This window comes from Ylistrum balloti, unplaced genomic scaffold (genome assembly GCF_031769215.1).
Source record: "Ylistrum balloti isolate Yb309-2 unplaced genomic scaffold, AGI_CSIRO_Ybal_v1 Utg370058, whole genome shotgun sequence".
NCBI lineage: Eukaryota > Metazoa > Mollusca > Bivalvia > Pectinida > Pectinidae > Ylistrum > Ylistrum balloti.
Window position 1 is genome coordinate 967,315 of NW_026782107.1, and position 22,833 is coordinate 990,147.

Consider the following 22,833-nt stretch of genomic DNA (forward strand, 5'->3'; position numbering starts at 1 on the left):
GGGGGAAGGGAAGAAGGGGAAACAACCTAAGGGGGTCAGATTCTGAGTAGTAAATGTCGGGAAACAGTAAGGGGGTCAGATTCTGAGTAGGAAATGTAAGGAGTGAAGAGGGAGGTAAGAAGAGGGAACAGCCTCTGGGGGTCAGATTCTGAATAGGAAATGTAAGGAGTGAAGAGGGAGGTAAGAAAGGGGAACAGCCTCTGGGGGTCAGATTCTGAGTAAGAAATGTAAGGAGTGAAGAGGGAGGTAAGAAGGGGGAACAGCCTCAGGGGGATCAGATTCTGAGTAGGAAATGTAAGGAGTGAAGAGGGAGGTAAGAAGAGGGAACAGCCTCTGGGGGTCAGATTCTGAATAGGAAATGTAAGGAGTGAAGAGGGAGGTAAGAAGGGGGAACAGCCTCTGGGGGTCAGATTCTGAGTAAGAAATGTAAGGAGTGAAGAGGGAGGTAAGAAGAGGGAACAGCCTCTGGGGGTCAGATTCTGAATAGGAAATATAGGGAGTGAGGGAAGAATGGGGAACTGACTCTGGGGGTCAGATTCTGAGTAGTAAATGTAGGGAGTGAAGGGGGGGAGGGAAGAAGGGGGAACTGCCTCTGGAGGTCAGATTCTGAATAGAGATGTAGGGAGTGATGAGGTGGGGAGGAAAGAAGGGGAACAGTTTCTGGGAGGATGGGGTTCAGATTCTGAGCAGATAGGGTTAAGGATGAATGAACAGGAACTGGGGTTGTATTCTTCACAGGAAAACAAAGAGAAAAAGAAGTACAACACATGTTTATCAATAGATATTGAGTAGGAGTAAGTACTAGGGAGGATACTTACTATTTCACAACAAGAATGTTAGATAGAAGTGTGCATGATTGGTATACTGAGATTTTTTCAAAGTTGTAAGGGAGCATCTGTGATTTGTGAAGGTGTGATGTGAGTCCTGAATGATGTATATGTGATATTGTATGAGGGTATGTCAATAAAATATAGAAAAAATAAAACTTTATAAACACTGAAGTGTTTTGTTTTACTATAAAATTCATGATTGTTTACCATTTCCATACAGATGGGTTGGATATTATCACAACAAACTGAGGTTTTACCTATCCTGGTAAGTTAATATGAACCTGTCCTGATGTGTATTACAGGGGCCTGATAATTAGTTATAGTCTTGGTGAATATGGACCTAGGGCATATCATAGTTCTCTGTGTGACTGCCACAAAGCACCGTGGGACTGAAATACTTACCTACATGTAGTAGTCTATACACAAAGATAAATATCTTTGTGTTTAAGTTCATTGTGTCCCGTTTGTTCTGGAGCCAGGTACAAATGATACAGTAAAACTACTGTATGTAAACAGACCTAGAACGCTCAACCAAACTGTTTAAGGTATCATAGTCTATCTGTTCAAGTCAAGTAAGCTTATCGAAAACAGAACGTAGTAACAGAAATATGAATCTGAAATCTTATTGATAAGTGATTATCCTTTGTAAAATTTTCAAAAAGTGTTAAAGAAAGTAGATTTGAAATCATTTGAAAAGATGACTTTGTTAGATTAATCAATCGAAAGACAGCTTGGTAAGACGATGGTAGCTTTTGTCATATAGTTGTCGTAAGTCGTTCATAAAGCAATATTTTTAGGAAGGGATAGATGTGAAGAAAGTATGATCATTACTACCTGTTTATTTTGATATCTGCTCATAAGATAAGTTTATTTCTGATTCAGGACTTGTCCTAGTCCTCTATACCAGACTACAATACAGTATGAATACATAGTACATTCATATATCCGGTACTGGATTTGATATCTAATTCTGAATTGTTGCTTTATAATTAAAGAAAAGTTCTTGGTTTTTCCAGTGAATCTTGCAAATATCTCTGATATTTGAGGTCATTTTATAAGTATCAGTATTCCTTAAAGAACGCATACTTTTCATTTTCAAACATTTTGACATAGGGACATAATGCCTTGCACCTCAGGAAACATCTTCTCCAGAACGGAAACGTGAGCGGTCATGATTTGTCAACCTCGCTCTTCAGCAAAGGTCAGGCCGGATAGCAACACTTCTGGAATTTAATTGGTCAATAATACAACTTTCACTTTAAATCTTATAATAACAAGAAATATAATAAATAGAATTGTGAATTGCAGATGAGAATGATTAGACAATAATTATGTCCGATTCTCCTGACAAAAGAGGAGTATATGATTCGATAAAAGACATCAATATATACCTTACATACTGGTAAATAAAATTCCTTATATGTACAGATACATTATCTCAGTATTTCATCGCGGTGTTTTATGTTTGTAATTGCTTGTAAACGTGGTATATACTGAAATAAGTGAGGGTAACACACACACACACACACACACACAACACACACACACACACCCACACACACAAACACACACACACTCTCTCTCTCTCAAAATATCGAGATGTCAAAATTCACAATTCATCATCCCCGCCCCTCCCCCTCTCTTTCTCTCTCTATTTTAACAGTACATAAGATATCGAGAGGTCAAAATTCACAATTCATCATTCCAGCCCCTCCCCTCCCCTCTCTCTATTTTAACAGTACATAAGATATCGAGAGGTCAAAATTCACAATTTATCATCCCCGCCCCTCCCCCTCTCTTTCTCTCTCTCTCTCTATATTTTAACAGTACATAAGATATCGAGAGGTCAAAATTCACAATTCATCATCCCCGCCCCTCCCCTCCCCTCTCTCTATTTTAACAGTACATAAGATATCGAGAGGTCAAAATTCACAATTCATCATCCCCGCCCCTCCCCCTCTCTTTCTCTCTCTATTTTAACAGTACATAAGATATCGAGAGGTCAAAATTCACAATTCATCATTCCAGCCCCTCCCCTCCCCTCTCTCTATTTTAACAGTACATAAGATATCGAGAGGTCAAAATTCACAATTCATCATCCCCGCCCCTCCCCTCCCCTCTCTCTATTTTAACAGTACATAAGATATCGAGAGGTCAAAATTCACAATTCATCATCCCCGCCCCTCCCCCCTCTCTTTCTCTTTCTATTTTAACAGTACATAAGATATCGAGAGGTCAAAATTCACAATTCATCATTCCGCCCCTCCCCCTCTCTCTCTTTCTCTCTCTCTATTCTAACAGTACATAAGATATCGAGTTGTCCAAATTTACGATTCATCATTCCCGCCCCTCCTCCCTCTATCTATCTCTCTCTCTCTCTCTATTTTATTAGTACAGAAGAAATCGTGATGTCGAAATCCCAGTTTTTCAAACTTTTTAAACCTAATATGTAGGTGTCCTTTTTCAATGATAAAGATGCAAAATGTTTGTGCATCCTATTTCGTATTTATAACCTATTGCTGGTTGAAGCGTTCTGTGTGTTGCTTGTGAAGCTTTGAGGACTGTGTGTCTTGCCCTAAAAACCGCGACTTAATCTACGACGTGAACTTATTGTTCATCATCGTCGTGTTTCCGATCATTACTTCCTTCCTCGTCTTGGCCTCGTTCAGAGCCACGCCCACGTCCTGAACTATCGAGTGTATGATACTTAAGTCTTAATCCACTTCAATTTAATTTTCACTCAGTGTTGTTGAGACCAGGTTTGACGTTCCTGTCCTCCTTTGTAAGTATTTAACTATCTATCGCAGGTGTTAGTTATGATTAATGATCCTTAAATAGTTACGGGTGCATGTGAATCAGATAGGTTATCGAAATCCATTTTACATTTTATCGACTAACGTGTGTTTTAGTATGTTTAAGTATGAGTCATAAAACTGTGTTGAAGTTACGTCATACACTTGTACACTATTGAGAGGGAAGGAATTACTGAAACAAAAAGAAACTGAAAATGGACATTATCACAAAACGGAAACTTCTGGAAAACATTTTGTGACCTGTAATACATTTTTGCAAGAACTTCAGGTTTGTGAACCATTCATATTTCCGTAGAGCGAGGAGACATCGAATAACAGCGCGGTACAAAACATACAGACCTGTCATACCTTGACCCCGAGATTGATGGGCTCCTATTTATTCTTACTAATTTTATGAAGCTGTTATAACCACTCGAACACCACGTTACGACGAATTATGTTATTTTTACGTTATAGGATGACGTTATTTTGTCAAACAATAGAAACACGTTTCATGCGGGGTGACGCTAATTTTCTGTAAGTACTTCAGAAGACGCGATGTGAAATGACGTAAGCAGTGAGTATGACGTCACAGTAAAGGAAACATGAGGTCATTAATGCCAGGAATAGTCGATCACAACCTTCGGTTCGAGTGACGTCAGGGTAATGTTTCCAACATCAAAACATGTTAATTTCCAAAGGCGGTGTTCATTTTCTTTTTTAAATTTCACTGCAATATTTTTTTCGTGTCTTTCAGACATTGGAAGGAAGGCATTGTTTGTTTGTTTTCGGAAATTTCTTTATTGTCGACTATGTGCTATTTAACACTCCGTCAGTCCGTTCTATCGATCATTTTCATATTACTCTCTCTGTGTCCCGTGTAGATCTGACCTGAACACCGCGGGGCGCCGTGTAATCTCACCCATCAATGCTTTCTGTGTACTGGCAGTAAAAGTGACGTCACAAGTAATCGATAACTTACCAATGCATCTCATAATCTCGCTACACACACACCACACACCATCACCCGCGCTCAGCCTCTGTAGCCGGGTTCTCGGGGAAACAAGACGGTACAAGATATTTCAGGGTATGTAGCTTTGTGTAATTGTATATACATATATTATACAGTCTGTAATATTGTCAGTTTCTTTGAAAGCAACCTCGAATATAGTGTAGCGTGTGGAATGAACACCATCTCCAAACATGGTGGAACGTGTGGGATAAATGCGAGTGTGTCCGTGTTATTTAGAAGTGATTGTTCACAAGACTTGTACTATTTAGAGAACAAGGTGTAGATCTACTTCACTGCTGACACGCTTTAAAATATCAACATATGAAGATAATACCCGCTACACAGTAAGTATAAACCTGTACTGTCGACGACTTCGTATAAATAGTAAAATATATGACGTAATCGATACAAAATGTTTATATGAACAGATCAATGTATGACGTAATCGATACAAAATATTTGTATGAACAGATCAATGTATGACGTAATCGATACAAAATGTTTGTATGAACAGATCAATGTATGAAGTTATCGATACAAAATGTTTACATGAACAGATCAATGTATGAAGTTATTGATACAAAATGTTTGTATGAACAGATCAATGTATGAAGTTATCGATACAAAATGTTTACATGAACAGATCCATGTATGACGTAATCGATACAAAATGTTTGTATGAACAGATCAATGTATGAAGTTATCGTTACAAAATGTTTGTATGAACAGATCCATGTATGAAGTTATCGATACAAAATGTTTGTATGAACAGATCAATGTATGAAGTTATCGATACAAAATGTTTACATGATGACGTAATCGATACAAAATGTTTATATGAACAGCTGGATGTATGAAGTTATTGATACAAAATGTTTACATGAACAGATCAATGTATGAAGTTATCGATACAAAATGTTTGTATGAACAGATCAATGTATGAAGTTATCGATACAAAATGTTTGTATGAACAGATCAATGTATGAAGTTATTGATACAAAATGTTTGTATGAACAGATCAATGTATGAAGTTATCGATACAAAATGTTTACATGAACAGATCAATGTATGAAGTTATCGATACAAAATGTTTGTATGAACAGATCCATGTATGAAGTTATCGATACAAAATATTTGTATGAACAGATCAATGTATGACGTAATCGATACAAAATGTTTGTATGAACAGATCAATGTATGAAGTTATCGATACAAAATGTTTGTATGAACAGATCCATGTATGAAGTTATCGATACAAAATGTTTGTATGAACAGATCCATGTATGAAGTTATCGATACAAAATGTTTGTATGAACAGATCAATGTATGAAGTTATCGATACAAAATGTTTGTATGAACAGATCAATGTATGAAGTAATCGATACAGGACGTTCTTATAAACAGTTCCATGGATGCAGTTAACGATAGGATGTGAACGTAGAAAATCAACACGTATTGAGTTTAACTATTAAGCGGATGTCAGAATGCATTTATTGTCAATATATTTACATATAAGATATTTTTACCGAAACTTTTTCGTCGAATTTTTACTGGTGGAGTTTCCTGGAAATCATAGTCCATAGTATGTGTCATACCGGGGTAGATTAACGACACATTATGTAATATGCACCAACTTTACGTGGCAGAGGTCGAGATTTAAACAACATTTTACTGGTGTGTAATTTGACTGTTCTTCATTCCCAAGAGCTCAAGGTCAGCCAAGGTTCAATGTGTTTACCTGGGGGTCCCATTACAGTATATTGTTTTATTTTGTAACCGGCAGTGTTTTAAGTGTAACAACACAACCATTTGGATGAGTTCATACCAATCCCTGTGTGTTGTAGAGCCCTTCGTAAGAACTGATCGTAATACTCAGACATACACGTTAACAGCTCGTATACTCACGTCCAGTCTTTGAAAATGTCGGACGGTCATCTGACGAACTCCCGCCAACCAACCTCTACAATACACAAACACTGTGACAACAACGACTTGACCAAACAAAACACAACTACAATGACCAATATGACGTAACGAGACACTAAACTACTTAGCTACGTCAAGGATTACGGGCGTGCATACTAAATCAATGACAAAACAAACGCGTGGTGGATTATGATAAAAATCAAATAATTTACACACAAAATAAAACAGAAAAGCCATCCTTCTACAATTATACTAATGTCGAGAAACCATTAGAAATGATCAACATAGCGACGACAAAAAATCGAAGTACAGTGTAGAATTACTTACATCCGGGACCGATGTCTGACAGATAACAATTGAATAGTAAATATATTATGTACGGGATTACATCATACACCACCCTGGTTACCATATATAAAAAGTCACGACTAATCCGTCCATGATGTGTACCCCGACCCCACAGACAGAGATACGGCTAGGGATAGAAAAGTACCTACCAGCAGGTCAGTGCTAAATGTCCATAACTCTTCAGACAATAGGACGACGAAAGTCGATGATATTACAACGTGGAGGAAACTGACATTAGATAATTGATTAATCGTTTAATTGATTTATTTAACGAACTTCACGCCCACACTCACGGTCTTTCAGTCTGCAGCAGAAAATAAGGAGAGTGGGGTGGGGGTGGGGTGGGGTTCTAGGCTACCTCCCGCTGATATAATCATTATCTCCGCCGTCATGAGATTTCCTACGTAGTTCTATATTTAGATAGCAACACGTTATAGAAATAGCAAAATCGATTGCATCATCATCGATAGGCATGAAAACAGTTGCACAACACTGTTTTCCCCGATGCCATGGGATGAACGTCGGTCGGGGAATCAGCTCACGTTCATCATTACAAAGATTACCTACACTGTCATGGACGATATATATTTACTACTACTGGAAGTCATCTAGAAGACAGGCTATAGTACTCGAGCGATCTGTGTATTTGTACGCTAGTTCCTATAATACGGGGTCTGGAGATCACACCTTTCTAGGATAGTTCACTCTCAAAGACGCGATATTTACAAACCAGTTATGCGTATTCACGAATTGAATGTCTTTGGCCAATGGAACCATTTGACGTAATTCTCTTTGTTACGTCCCTCTCCTCTGGTCTTCTATATCTGTTCGATCTTCCACATATCAGCATTTCTCCACTTTCTGTTTATCGGACTGGTAGAAGGTACCTTTGATCTCGCCCCTATCATAATCTGTGACTCTACACACGGGTAACCCTCCGCGTAGTATTTTTGGGACTAAGGTAACTATCTTCTTCTCACTTATAGTCGTACTCGTGAATGTATTCCTCAAATGTGACAACCTTATTTTTCTCTGACCTTGAATTTGAATGGCCGACCTTCTTCGTTTTTCGAATCTCAGGTTGTTTCTTGCGCCATTACATTCACCACCGGATATAAGTTTCCTTCTCTATGTTTACATTTGTAGGAGTCATACCAATAGTCACGTGATATGTCTGATTGTTACTCTCGGCAAACGACTGTAGGTTCTTGACAGATTCCTAGTTTATAGTGTGTGTGAAATAAGTATACTGGACGTGATTGTCTGGATACCAGCTCCGACATGGCGCTTTTGGGTTCGTTTTGGGCATACAAATGTTTTGTTCTATGATGATCAAGGAGTGCGTTCCTTCCATCTTAATTCCTGAACCTTGTCACTACGAATCCTAGCGGGTTGTCTCCCTTTCTCAAAAATGTCACGAAAGGCTTTGGCAATGTATGATCCTTTCTGATCCTTTAGCGGCCTCATCCACAGATACTTAGAGAAGACGTTTATGATCAAGAGTAGGTCGTTTTGCCCTTGAACTTGACCATATTCATGAGGTCAGCAGACCATTGGTCGTCTATTTCCATTACTATGTTATTCCCTTTGAATGATCTCGGGACCGATCTCCGAAGGCTGTTTGTCTTAGCAGCCATTTTCTGATCTCGTGTTTGTTAATGGCGTATTTCACAACCTTTCGTATATATCTATACAACTTATCAGGTCCAGAGAAACTCCCCGCATTGCTATGATCGTAATGAAAGTCTCTTAAGTATTCCTCCCACGTAGACATCCTTCCTCGTCGAGTGCTAGATGTTAGAATGAGGCTGCTGAGTAACCGGTTTATACCAGTTGTTCATCATCGTCGTCACCATCCTTCTGCTTCTCCTCATCCTCTTCCACCTTCATTTAATCATCCACTCTCTCTTCCAAGACTTGGGAGTGCTTTTTAACGCCATCTTGATCGCTTTACGATTCTTATAACCATAGCAAATAACGCTTGTCGTCGAATGGTGACAATTCAATTTTGTTTATGTTAATGGTGTACCGCTGGTGTCCGTAACACCTCGTTTGCCTCATTTTTGACATGTGTAATTTCCGGTTAAAGAAACATTGTTTATATTGATTTTAGAGTGTTTGGTCTCTCTTTATTCCTTTTGTCCTCTGTCTCGACAATAGTAGTTTTTTTCACGCGCTCCCCAAATATATATTTCGTTGATGTTTTGCCGTAGACGTAGGCATACAATTTGGATTTTAATCCTAGGGAGGCATGTATGGCGTTTCCGTGTGTTTCGTCCTCCATTTTCCCAATACCTTTTTATTCGTCAAGCTGTAGATAGGATGTTCTCTCTCATTCTGACGTATCAAAAAGGTGGTGATCCTGCAGCATGCTGTAGTATAGGTCATTCGTGCGCAAGACGTATGTCAGTGAGTCTGTGTCTGTGAAAAGTAATGTTGAGTTGAATTCGTACATACACTTGAGATATTTGTAGTGGCAGTCATACATGAGGGGTTTGGAGATATCTAGGACACTGAAGCCGATCTAGATCGGCCGGTTCAGATACAACTTCTGCTTCAACATGTGAACAGCCACGCGTTCTTCCGAGATTATCTTGAAGACGTGGAAAGAAGGCTTGCACGATTGTATCTTGGCCTTTTTCTGACTGTTGACAAGCTTCACATCCACTCGCTTCCTTAGATTCTTAATCGTCTTCCCGAAAACGTTATTGTTCATCAACTTGAAGAAGTCCTTCACACTCGTTGTTGGCCATATTTCTTCTCTCAGTATTAAACCCATTTAACTCGTCAGCCGCGGCGACAGTTGGATGAAAAGCACTCGTAGGACATCGGTCAATTTCATACCTAATGAGAGGTATTGTTTGCAATTGCGGTAGTGCAAGACATATTTCTTTTGGGGTCCAAATTAGTAGCTTTTCGGTCGATATCCCCTTCATCTCTAGATCTGCTGACCACTTGGAAGTATATAGCGATAACATATTTGCAGTAATTTGACATCGGTTTGGGTTGTAGAGCTCCCGGTGGTGATCTAAATGTACTTCTAGGATGTATCCCCTCTGGCGAATCTGAAACACCTGTCATGTCAACGGTGTCTTAATCGCTCAGACAACAAAGATCGTGGGTTGGACATGGTTTGGACACGGCCCATCAGTACCGGGAATAAGACTCCTGTAAAACCCAGTTCGGTCTCGATATGGATGTAATACAGCCAATACCGACCGCATGACTCATATTTTATTTTTGAACATTGACAACAGAATGTTTGGTCCTTCACTTGATCGGTAGAGGAATGTAGCTAGATGCTTTCAGGGGTTTGTGACGTGCCACGTGTATTTGGATTTTGAGGACTTTGTCGAGGGCCCAGCTATCACCATGTCTCTGATACTCGATAAAGAATATATCTTTTTGATAGACTCTCTCATGCAGTCGTCTAAATCTTCTGATTTAAGACTGATATTACATTTATCTCTAACATGAGGTGTGGCGCGCTCCATGATCTACCCTTTGGGTTTCAAAACTGACCTTGAATGGAAAGGTACCGTTTGATGCCTCTGTCTAAGAGAGAACTGTCTAATTTATTTCTGATGTCATTGAATCTATGTTTCAAAAGCAACATGGGATTTAAATCTACAACTCCCTGTACAGGCATGTTAATGACCATGAAATTCCCACCGACAGTTTCCGAACAGTCCTGTGTTGGCTCGACTCCAGACCCATCTGTTTGTTCTGCTCTGTCTGATCACCTTTTGGTATATCTGTTGGTTGTTTATTCCAATTCCTGTCCTGGATCGCCGGCACCCGTCTGATTACCATTATGAGTCCTGCTGTACTCCTGATACTTGTCAGCCCTCCAGAACGATTTTCCACAACAGGTATGAATGGATTTACCATTCGACTTCTGGTGTTTCGAAATTAGATCTTTTCTTTAATTTATTAATCTGCAATGCAGAGTTATTGTTACATACAGACACACATAATTTTATTATGAAAACGTAAGGTTTCAATGCGGTTACACGGCCATTCGACATTGCTGTCACCAGCAATGAAGATCCGCCAGGTCAAGGGCACATAACGAGTCGGAGAGATGTTCCTGACAATAATGGGACATAGTGCGTTTCACCACCCTCTTTTCATTGTACCACCGCCCTATGTCAGTACATACATAATTCATACGTAGTACCACTTCAGATTTAGTGTTTGACACCAGTAAATGTTTTAGTACTTATGTCACTTCTGTTACATCATTTTGTATATTATATATATATATATTACTTGCCTTCTGTAAACACTGCTACGTCATCCTTGATTTTCTATAAACAAGTTTAACGTTTGCCAGCTCTGAATCTTTTTGTCAGATTGATGATATTTCTCGATTTTTGCCATTCTTAGAGTCGTCGAAGGAGGTAATAAAACACCCGATAACTTGATTGGAATGATAATAATTCAGTGATTTCAATTTGTGAAATATCACAGCAGTCCTTTAGTTACTACTCCGAGATACAGACGCGCATTTTACCGCTTGTGTCAAATACTGTGTATAATTGCTCGAAGTTTTAATTCTGATGTATTACTACCACGGAAACCCGACCCAATGTTTTTACTACACACATTGTGTAAGTCCTTCACGCTAACCATTCGGTGAGACAGGTCTATCCGTCCAAGGTGTATAGACTTATACACATATAGGGAGCAAACCTTAGGCGGTCAGTCATGCGATGAAACGTTTACGGAATGTTGGTGGCCATTTTCTTTTGTGTGGCAGAATAAAACACTGAATTTTATGGGACTGCATAATACCTAAAGGTTTGTTGTTTGATATTTAATCACTTTAAATATTGCCAATTATATAGTTTGTATGCGTTTACACGAGTTATTGGAGTTTTTGCCGTGTTGTTACACAACATTTTCAGTGCGAAATAGAGACGAGGTAGGAAGGGATTCTGACGAGGCCCCCTTGACATAATTTTATCACTTACAAAACTCGCATTACGCCGCAGCACGAAATCTATGTGATTTTCAATATTTTTTCGAAATCGCCTCGAAAATCCGTTTGAGTCGAAATAATTTTCAAGTTAAGATTTTTTCTCTTCTATATCGTAGTTCTGTTGTGTGGAATTAAATTTGTTTGTTTATTTACTGCCATTTCGAAAAAAACATACTAAACTACGCTGCTTGTGTGCTATCGCAGCACTACTTCGTACAACCGTATTCAACACCAGGAAACTGATATCGTCAACCTGATCTATACACTTTGTTTGAGTTGAAATCCGTGAAGTCGAAATATTTTCCACGGTCCCTTGAATTTCGAGCTAATGAGTTTCGACTGTAGCTATAATACATTGAAAGTCCTCAAAATCCTAATAAATAGTCCCCAACACTAGTCCTAACGTCTGAGCCAGCGTTATCACGCCGGTGCTTTGGCGGAAAACCGCAAAGGGATCTACATTGTGCCAGTAGGACATTCCTACCTGGACCTCCATTTTAAGTCCCAGTGTTAGGGGTTATTCATTAGTAATGTGATCCTTCTGGTATATCTTTGTGTCCATCCTTTAGTTTTCGTCCATATTTGTCTCCAACGATGTACATTGTTCTCAGTAATGTCCATATTTTTCACACTGTTACTGGCACCACGTAAGTGTCTACATTCCGATTTGTGGGTGAGATGTTAATATGGTTAGGAATGAGATAATTGATATGGTTCCCTTAATGGTTAATTAAACAGACTTATAAAAAGGATGTTAGCTTTGGCTAGATAGGGGCTGAAAGATATTGAATTAAGGGGTATAAATGGGGGTTGGGATGAAGCGTACCTAATGTGTTTATCTCACTACATGTGATTTTTAAGCTAATAATTGGAGACATTCAACTTATCTGATAACAGTTCTCACCAGCGGTTATAACAATAACACCAATCAGATAACAGTTCTCACCAGCGGTTATAACAATAACACCAATAAGATAACAGTTCTCACCAGCGGTTATAACAGTTACACCAATCAGATAACAGTTCTCACCAGCGGTTATAACAGTTACACCAATCAGATAACAGTTCTCACCAGCGGTTACAACAATAACACCAATCAGATAACAGTTCTCACCAGAGGTTACAACAATAACACCAATCAGATAACAGTTCTCACCAGAGGTTACAACAATAACACCAATCAGATAACAGTTCTCACCAGCGGTTACAACAACACCACCAATCAGATGACAGTTCTCACCAGCGGTTATAACAATAACACCAATCAGATAACAGTTCTCACCAGCGGTTACAACAATAACACCAATCAGATAACAGTTCTCACCAGCGGTTATAACAATAACACCAATCAGATAACAGTTCTCACCAGCGGTTATAACAATACCACCAATCAGATAACAGTTCTCACCTAACAATACCACAACCAGCGGTTATAACAATACCACCAATCAGATAACAGTTCTCACCAGCGGTTATAACAATACCACCAATCAGATAACAGTTCTCACCAGCGGTTATAACAATACCACCAATCAGATAACAGTTCTCACCAGCGGTTATAACAATACCACCAATCAGATGACAGTTCTTACCCACGGTTACAACAATAACACCAATCAGATGACAGTTCTCACCAACGGTTATAACAATAACACCAATCAGATAACAGTTCACACCAGCGGTTACAACAATAACACCAATCAGATAACAGTTCTCACCAGCGGTTATAACAACCACACCAATCAGATGACAGTTCTCACCAACGGTTATAACAATTACACCAATCAGATAACAGTTCACACCAGCGGTTACAACAATAACACCAATCAGATAACAGTTCTCACCAGCGGTAATAACAATAACACCAATTAGCAGTTAAAACCATAACAATAGGATTAACAGTCACGTATCGCTAGACGTAGTCTAGGATGTACGTGTAGGTAAAGCTATCCCTCCTTGGCTATATATGTCCGCCATCTTTCTTGGAGAAGATAAACCGAAAGTGGATTTGACAATCGACATTCTTTTCTCTTCTCCATAATAATATAGCCAAACAAGGAAAACATTATTAACAGTTATGTCCTATGCTACAGCTAGACAATTCGTCTTTGTCTGTGACAGATCTATTATAGTCCACGTAACTGGACATTCCCAAATGGTGTTTACTGATATGGGATTTATGGAAAGTGTCTTGAGCCCATGATACACCACAAATCAAATCATTACTCTCGTCTTTAGTGCTCGAAATTTTGGAAGTGTTGAATCGTCGCTTAAACAAATTTGAATTCATGTTTAGAAAGAAGAGAACTTACATTTTAGAATAGGAGGACTGTTAAAGAAGGCACGTAAAATGTATATTGGTTTTATTTCAGAGTGAAACGTTACCATGATAACATGTTACCAAGTGACGCTGTAGCGGGACTAAGCCTATATTTCTCCAATATGCCAGAAACGCACAAAGAGATTGTCAACCCTCTGACATCAGCAGAAGTAATAGCACGACAGACCAACTTCCGGAAGAGGTTCACGGCAAAGTTTTTCGCAAAGCACCGAAAATATAAAGGTCAGTACTTACACGTGTCTGAGTTCTTACGAGTGCTGTAGCACATGTACTTACCGGTGTCTGAATACTTACCAGTACCCGAACAGTGCCAGAGTACTTGACAGTGTCTGAATACTTACCAGTACCCGAGTACTTGACAGTGTCTGAATACTTACCAGTACCCGAACAGTGCCCGAGTACTTGACAGTGTCTGAATACTTACCAGTACCCGAACAGTGCCCGAGTACTTGACAGTGTCTGAATACTTACCAGTACCCGAACAATGCCCGAATTCTTGACAGTGTCTGAGTACTTACTAGTGAACGAGTACTTACCAGTTCAAGATATTGGTCTGTACTATAGACTATGACTTACCATTTTACTCTTTTGTGATAATATAACAAGTTAAGATTTTTTAGCATTTGTCTTATAGTTTTTTTTTTTTTAATTTTGTTTCTTATTTGGATCGCTGTGTATTTCACCGGTTGATGACCCTAATTACCTTTTATGTGTTGACGGGCCGTTAAGACTATGATAATACCTTACCAGTGAACGAGTACTTACAAATGAACGAGTACTGACCAGTGTCCGTGTACTTACAAGTTAACGAGTACGTAAGGAAACTTAATAAGTTATGATGTTCCAATATGTCTATTAACTATCGATCCTTTTCTCCCTCTACTCCCACACTGTTATTGATCTGATTGGCCACGTGTTTTCAGTCGCCAGTCGTAAACTGAATATAAATATTTGATATAACAGGTGATATTTCTTATTTACAGTTATACTGAGGGAGTACGGCATTAATATACAACCTGGCAATAGTGACTACTCGATCTGCTTCGATAAAACGTTTGAGGAGGAAATCGAGATGGTGGTCAGCGAGAGTCGTGGAGATTTCGCCAAGTCCTGTCGTAAGAGTGGGCGCTATAGTATACGCAGTCTCTTTCGGCAAATTGTCCACGCTGTGCGCAGGACAAAGGCGTCCAGGATTATGTACAAGTTACAAGGAATCTCCGAGAACGACATAAGGGAAACCCTTGATGCTGTATCCACGGAACTCTCTATTGGATACGAGTACCAACTGGCGATGTTATCGGATGAAAAGGATGTACACAAAATGGCCGACTATGCAATTCTATGTGTGTTTTCTTATTTAAAAACGGCCGAGTCTTCCTTCGAAACATCTAATATTTTACAGGCAGTGATAGAAAGTTCGCCCAAACATAAATCGGAAGGAGAAGCCGTCATTAAAACCAGAATAGTTAAAACTGACTCGTTAAAAAGGAAACATTCCCAGAAATGGAGAATACAAGAAATATTTAAACAGCCAGGCTTGAGAGTGAAGGAAAACGAGGGACAGTATATCTATTTTGGATGTTTTACACCATTCGGATGTTTATGCCGACCAAAAAAGTATGGTTATCGTGCTCCGCTCCACGTATGGGACGAAGATAAACGAGACTATCGAATGTTACATAACGATCAGATATCATGTCACAGTTCTCACTGTAAACAGATCATGGATAACAAGGACGATATACACCAACAATACAAACCGGAAACCTGTTGTTGTCACGTGGTCGGGGAGGTAAGCAATCAACACAATGGTTCCACGAAGCACTCCGAAGATACCGAAGTTGAAGAGGGAGAAATAATGTGTGGAATAGACTATAATGTAGAATCTAGAGAAAACGAATCACAAGTCACGTGACAAAATACCCTCGAATCTGTTACAGGCTGGCGTACGCTGATTGTGGTCAATAATCCTGATAAACCAGATCAGATTCGATAGAGTTCTTTATAGAAAACACCAATAACCAACATTTGAATGACCCTGATGTATTTTTTGTTTTTAACTTTGTAATTTTCAGAAAACGTATATACAAAGATTTACAATTTCATAAAATTAATAGATGGGCATTTTAATTCCATTGATATCTAGATGAACAAATAATTTACCTGTCACTTGTGTATGGTAGATATCACGATTGGGGTTCTTGACATGGACGGAAAATAACAACAGTTAAATAATATGAAAAGTGTTTCTGTGGTGTGTATCTAAAGTGTTAAAATTGGATAACTTTAAAATAGCTGTTTTTAATAGAACAAAGAAAGAATTAATCAGATATCGGATTTTAATCAATTTTAGTGAATATTTTTCAATAACAGTAAGGAATGAATTCTCGTGTCGTTTTGTTGAAGGTTTTTAAAATGCATTTTATTAGGTAAAGTGACAGGTAGAAAAGCAATATGATCAAAGACGCACAAATGAGAATCATCAATATTTCGTAAACAAAACACGTCTCTACAGAAATATAGGATTTGGCACAATTTCTAATGTTTTCACCAACCAGTCGCATCACTATTCTTTCTCGCGTAATGTTAGACAAAGAACGTGGAGCGTCATACTGTCCTGAAGTATCGTAGTATTACCACACTGAAAAAACTGCTGGTGAAAATTGATATTATCACTGACGCAGATCACGGTCCTGAATCAACATGGAGGAGGGAAGTGACGGCTATGAGACTGCTGGTCCTCTAAACACGACTGTTCCGTCCAAAGAATAATATAACGTTAACAGTGTATATCTCTATCTTAACACTTGTTTCAATGAGAAAATGTCATATTATGATTCTAAAGAAACATATCGAGGAATTGTATTGAACTCCAAACGTATATAATAGTACACATGATTCATAACTCGGCGCAATCATTGCTAACGCTACTTTTCAGATATGTTCAGTGTGATATCGTTATTATTCTAACTAATTTTATGATTTATCAAAGTTGTCTTGGGATGATTCAAAGTATTTCTACATTGGATATTGATTTCGAACGAAAACTTTTCATAAATACACGTTTTCCAAAATATTTAATTTTGTCACGAAAAATGCAATGTTGATACTGACGCCATGCATGGCTATTTAATCATTAACACTTTTTATGAATGCTGAAAACCACCAACATGTGCAACGTGATCTCATTTTAACTTAAGTATATTTTCACAATATTTTTTGTTATGTTCTTATTCTGGATAAGTTGATAAAATGATTTTAAAATGGACTTGCAATTGAAATACATCAGGGGTTTCTCGAGCACACATCATTTATCTTAAATAAAGTGAAAGAATGCAATTTCTAGAATCTGGATTATTTTTCATCGGAATAAATATTTTGCATAGTTTTATTGCAAACCAATAATATAGAATAATAAAAGTTAGAGGGGATTGATTATTTTGTAAGAATAACATTTATGCCGAGAAAAAATATTATTACATTCTTAACGGCCCGTCAACACATACAAGGTCATTTGGGCCATCGAACGGTAAAACACACAGCGATCCAAACAGAAATAACATTAAACAAACCAAAAGGTAAAAGACAAATATTATAAATCTTAAATGGGTATATTAACACAAAATCACACAAATCGCAACAGTTTCCAAAAGGGATTTAAAGTATGTAATGTTTCGATAAAAACATTCTCGAGTAGACAGAAGGTCACTGCAGTCCAACAATAAAAATGTTTACCGGTGAATGGCTCATCACATCCTATGCACCGAGGGTAATCTTCGCCTTTCAACATGTGTGAATGTGTAAGGTATGTATGACCCATCCGAAGACGGGCAAGGACAACTTCTTCTAGGTGGTTGTCTCTATAGCCTGGAGACCATTCACCGACAGGTTTAATGGAGTGCAATTTGTTATTGGTTTATGTATTCCATTCCTCCTGCCACTGAGCTTTTAAAATTTGTTTAATAGATGGTTAAAAATCGGTAAAATGAATTTTAAAAACAACAGGTGGTAGCAATGAAGCTTCCTTTGCGGCACGATCTGCTTTTTCATTGACTGGTATTCCCATGTGCCTAGGAACCCAGCAAAAAGCAATGCGAAAGTTAAAGAGTGGGTCACGTTAAATATAAATTAGTTTGAATACCGAAGAATGTGGCAACAACAGTGTAATCCAAGGAGACTATTCTATTCTGAAAGGGTAAGCATGGTCTGCTTCTTGTAAATCTAAGTCAAGTCCAAGTAATGATTTGCAATCTAAATCAATAAATACATTGTAGTCACATATCCTACACTTATTATATCATTCCTTGATCCGCCTTTTCTCCATCTAAAGTATTTACACACATCTCCTTCAATCTTTTCAGAGAGTAAAACATTTAAAATTTGTACATTGATAATAAAGAATTAAGTAAGGCAAAATCTGGCACAGCAGTACAAGAGAAACAGTTGCCACAGATGAAGTCTCACGCAGTACATATGACTAGAGATACACCTACCACAGATGAAATAATGATTATAATTATGACATTCTTAACGGCTCGTAAACACATATAAGGTCATTAGGGACATCAACCGGTAAAACACACACAGATCCAAAAAGGATTAAACATCAAAGAAATTAAAAGGTAAAAAACAAATACTAAACAATCAATGCTTATTTTATCACAGAAGATTAAAATTGTAAGTCATAGTCTATAGTACAGACCAACATCTTTCAGATAACCTAGAATTTTATTAATCTCAATAGTTTCAAGAATGGTATTTAGTCTTGAAATGTTACATAAAACATTATCGAGTATACAGAAGGTCAATGCAGTTCAATTAAAAATGTTTAACGGTGAATGACTCATCACACATTATGCACCGAGGATTATCTTCGCCTTTTCAACATGAAATGAATGTTTAAGGTATGTATGACCCATTCGAAGACGGGAAAGGATAACTTCGTCTCGATGGTTGTCTCTATAGCCTGGAGACCATTCACCGAAAATAGGTTTTACGGAGTGCAATTTATTATTGGTTTATGTATCCCATTTGTTTAATAAATGGTTTAAAATCGTTAAAATGAATTTAAAAAAACAACAGGTGGTAGCGATAAAGCTTCCTTTGCGGCACGATCTGCTTTTTCATTGACTGGTATTCCCATGTGCCCTGGAACCCAGCAAAAACAATACGAAAGTTAAAGGCAAGTTCATGATATAGTATTAATGCATTACGAATGAAAATATTTTCGATATTTCTATTGCTAAGACTTTGTAGAACAGAAAGAGAGTCTGAGTGGATAACAACTCTCATTACTTTATTTCTTTGAATATATTCAAGGGCGAGGTAGATAGATCGCGCTTCAGCCGAGAATATTGAGGCGTTGTTCGGTAGCCGGCATCCAGACGCTTCCTCTTGTGTAACCATGGCCGCGGCAACATTACCATTATCTTTTGAACTGTCAGTATATAAATGTGGAAATGTTTTATATTTCAACTGCAATTTTGAGAAGGATTAACGAAAGGTATAAATGTCTGTGTCTGATTTAACCATTTCAGTCAATGAAAAGTCAACTTCAGGTGAATTCCTGAGCCAGGGTGGAATTTCTATCGTGCGAAATGACTGAATTTGGTCAATATCAATATTTGTGTTTTAAAAAGAGCGGAAAAACCGAATAACGAATGGTGGAATGGTCTTTGATTTGTTTTGAAACAAGGGGATACTGTTTTGACAATACTGCTAATTTTAAGTCCAAATAGTGTAACCGAATGCTGCCTTGTGGTACACCCATTTCCTGCTGATGACCTCGAGTAAGGAAATGTCTCAAGTTTAATTTTATTGTTGAACTTGTTGCTCAGTTGGCTCGTGTTTTATCAAATGGTCAGTATTGCATCTGTTGGCAAGTGTTGTATCTGTTGGTCAGTATTGCATCTGTTGGTGACTATTGTATCTTTCGGTCAGTATTGTATCTTTTGGTCAGTATTGCATCTGTTGGTCAGTATTGTATCTTTTGGTCAGTATTGCATCTGTTGGTCAGTATTGTATCTGTAAAGCAATCAATGTGAACATACCACTCGTGTTCCCTTCATGTGTATTATCATATGATTACTACCGATGATATCGTTTTTGTATTTCTGATAATTTCCACAAATTGATATCAGTCCGGGTGATATCACGCCCCATGAAAGTCATATCACACCCCCTTGAAAATGTCACATCCCCTCGCAAGTGATATCACACTTTCCTCAAATTTTCATATTTTGGCTCTTCCACGCATCTCTTTTTAATTTGACTATGAATATTGTTGATCATGGAACAATCGCGTATTTTCTGACGAAAAATAAATTAGAATCCCACTCGATTCAAGTTCCGAATAGTGCCGTTTCTGGATTACTTTTAGTGATACACATGCAGTAGGGGTCTTAAAGCTTTAAAGCAAAGCGACGAAGACTAATGATGGCGAGGCAATTTTAGAACTTCCTACAAGAATTGTCGAGTTGGACGAGTATAAAGGAAAACAAATAACATTAAACACTATTATATTACCATTTTGAAATCGCACCCCTTGTCCTCGAATCGTGATCATCCCTCGGGCTGATATCGGAACTAGTAGTGTATTAGGTCGCTTTTGGACCCCTAAAAATGATCCTCTGTGTGTCACCAAAATGATCCTCATTCAAGATGGCAGTTAAGTATGTCACAAAAATGATCAAGTCCTGGAATTTCGGACCCCATGCTGGTGACACCCTTATATTCCGAAGGTTATAAAAGTCCGAAGGCCCATTAATCCGAAGGTCCATTAGTACGAAGGCCAAATAATCCGAAGGCCCAATAGTCCGAAAATTGTTACGTAGTTTTGTTTCTTATTCAACTGTATTTACAATTTCCACTGTTTGTCCCTCGATAAACTAACCAGGAGACACTACAGTTTATAACCCTTTAGTCTGGAACGTGAGCCTCATCACGCATGCATATATGTAAACAATCAACATGGAAAACCACGTGTCAATGTTTACAAACGTGTCGGCATGTAGACCAGACCATCAAAGTAACGAAACATCAGTATTAAACATTTTAATTTAATTATTGTTGCTGTGTTCATTGATTTTAATAATCTATGCACATTTAATGAAATAAAAAGCAATCTTAAACGAAAGATTAAGAAACAAAACTGCGCGTTTGTTGTCGTCTGCTCACTTGGTAAAGTCACTGGCACGGTGCTGACCAACCATCAGCTGACCATGGCTCGCTACGGGAATTTCAAGATTTTAACAGATATATTAATTACTCCTGAGGAAACAACTAATCAGGAATCAACTGTAACTAGGCCGACAAACGATACCTCGACATGTTCATGTCATCGGTCCAAACTGGGATGCTTACCAACAGTACATTCCAAAGCTGCACACTCAATTTTAACAGTGTTTAAGTTAGGTCCACGCTGTCGATTTACTAGCCTAGGTCGCGCCGTTGACCGCGTCACACATGTATAGTGTATTCCATCCGCAATCGGATAATTTCTTAAAACACGCCGAATCATATAATACTGACTGATTATCTATTAAAAAAGATAATATGAATTTATGTAAATGTTTTAAAATATAAAACAAAGTTGTTTAACTGAAATAAATATGTTTGAAATGCAGGAACTATTTTCTGTTATTGTTTACGAGAAAAAAGGCGAGACTTAGCTGTCTCTCAACGGCTTTGTTAATGGCTGTTCCGTTTGAGATGGAGATGACGTCCAGACACATGCAAACGCCTACATCGACGATTAATTTCATATATCGAAATTTTCATTACTTTAAAAGTAAAAAGAAAATATTGTAAATATATGTATTAACCTTTGATTTTGTTTAGTTTATGAGCTCATAAATGGAATGGAGAACGGAATTTCACTCACCCCTTATCCTCCTATTGTTAAGAACGATGTTTAAAGTACTCTGATTATACCTCATTGTTTCGTAAAGAACCATCCTTGAATTTCAGTTCATCTAAAAAATAGGCAACCCAAGCTATAAGGGATTTTCATCACAGGTAAGGGCCCATGCGCTTGGGTCCTTACGACCTTGGCTTCAGTAGGGTAATTATCTCCAGAGCGTCCGAGACCGGCAGATTTATGTAGAGAAGCCAACCAATCAGAGCCAGCGTTTCCACATGATTGCACACTTCCATTAATCGACATCCAAACACCTCTAACAAATCGGGATGGAAACTACCATCCATAACAAGCCGATTCTAATAGTAGGAGCATCTAACCTCTCCCGAGTAACCCCTCTTCCTGATTCTAATATCCAGGTTGAATCCTTCCCAGGTGCGAAGATTAGGCATATTTCGGATCTTTTGAAAAAATACTCGCACTCTAGCCTTCCTACTCACGTAATCTTTAACATTGGAATTAATGATAGGTCGGCCAAAAACATGATGGAAGTGTTTAGGGACCTATCTGTCCTTCGAGACATTGTTCAACAGGCAATTTCCTCAGCACGATACTTTTTCACTCTCGTGCCGATTTCGGACAAAAAGGCCAGTACAAAACCAAGGGAATTTGCCAACCTTTCGGCTCTTAATAGGCACTTTTTGGAAATTCAAAATAAGGCCACGAAAACTCTGGATAGTAA

General features: G+C 38.2%; 1 protein-coding gene across 1 annotated transcript; it reads left to right on the forward strand.

Annotated features, from left to right (window-relative positions):
• Nucleotides 1–14,286: 14,286 nt before the first annotated feature.
• LOC132549489 (uncharacterized) lies at nucleotides 14,287–16,164 on the forward strand. Its single transcript, XM_060213428.1, has 2 exons — nucleotides 14,287–14,455; nucleotides 15,217–16,164. The coding sequence occupies exons 1-2, from the start codon at nucleotides 14,287–14,289 to the stop codon at nucleotides 16,146–16,148; spliced, it is 1,101 nt and encodes a 366-aa protein (XP_060069411.1). The 3' UTR covers nucleotides 16,149–16,164.
• The last annotated feature ends 6,669 nt before the right edge of the window (nucleotides 16,165–22,833 follow it).

Excerpts from the sequence above, each read along its gene's own strand:
- LOC132549489 (XM_060213428.1), top strand. The coding sequence starts at position 14,287 with ATGTTACCAAGTGACGCTGTAGCGGGACTAAGCCTATATTTCTCCAAT. Across the intron at positions 14,456-15,216 it reads AAAGCACCGAAAATATAAAG|TTATACTGAGGGAGTACGGC; the intron begins GTCAGTACTTAC and ends TCTTATTTACAG.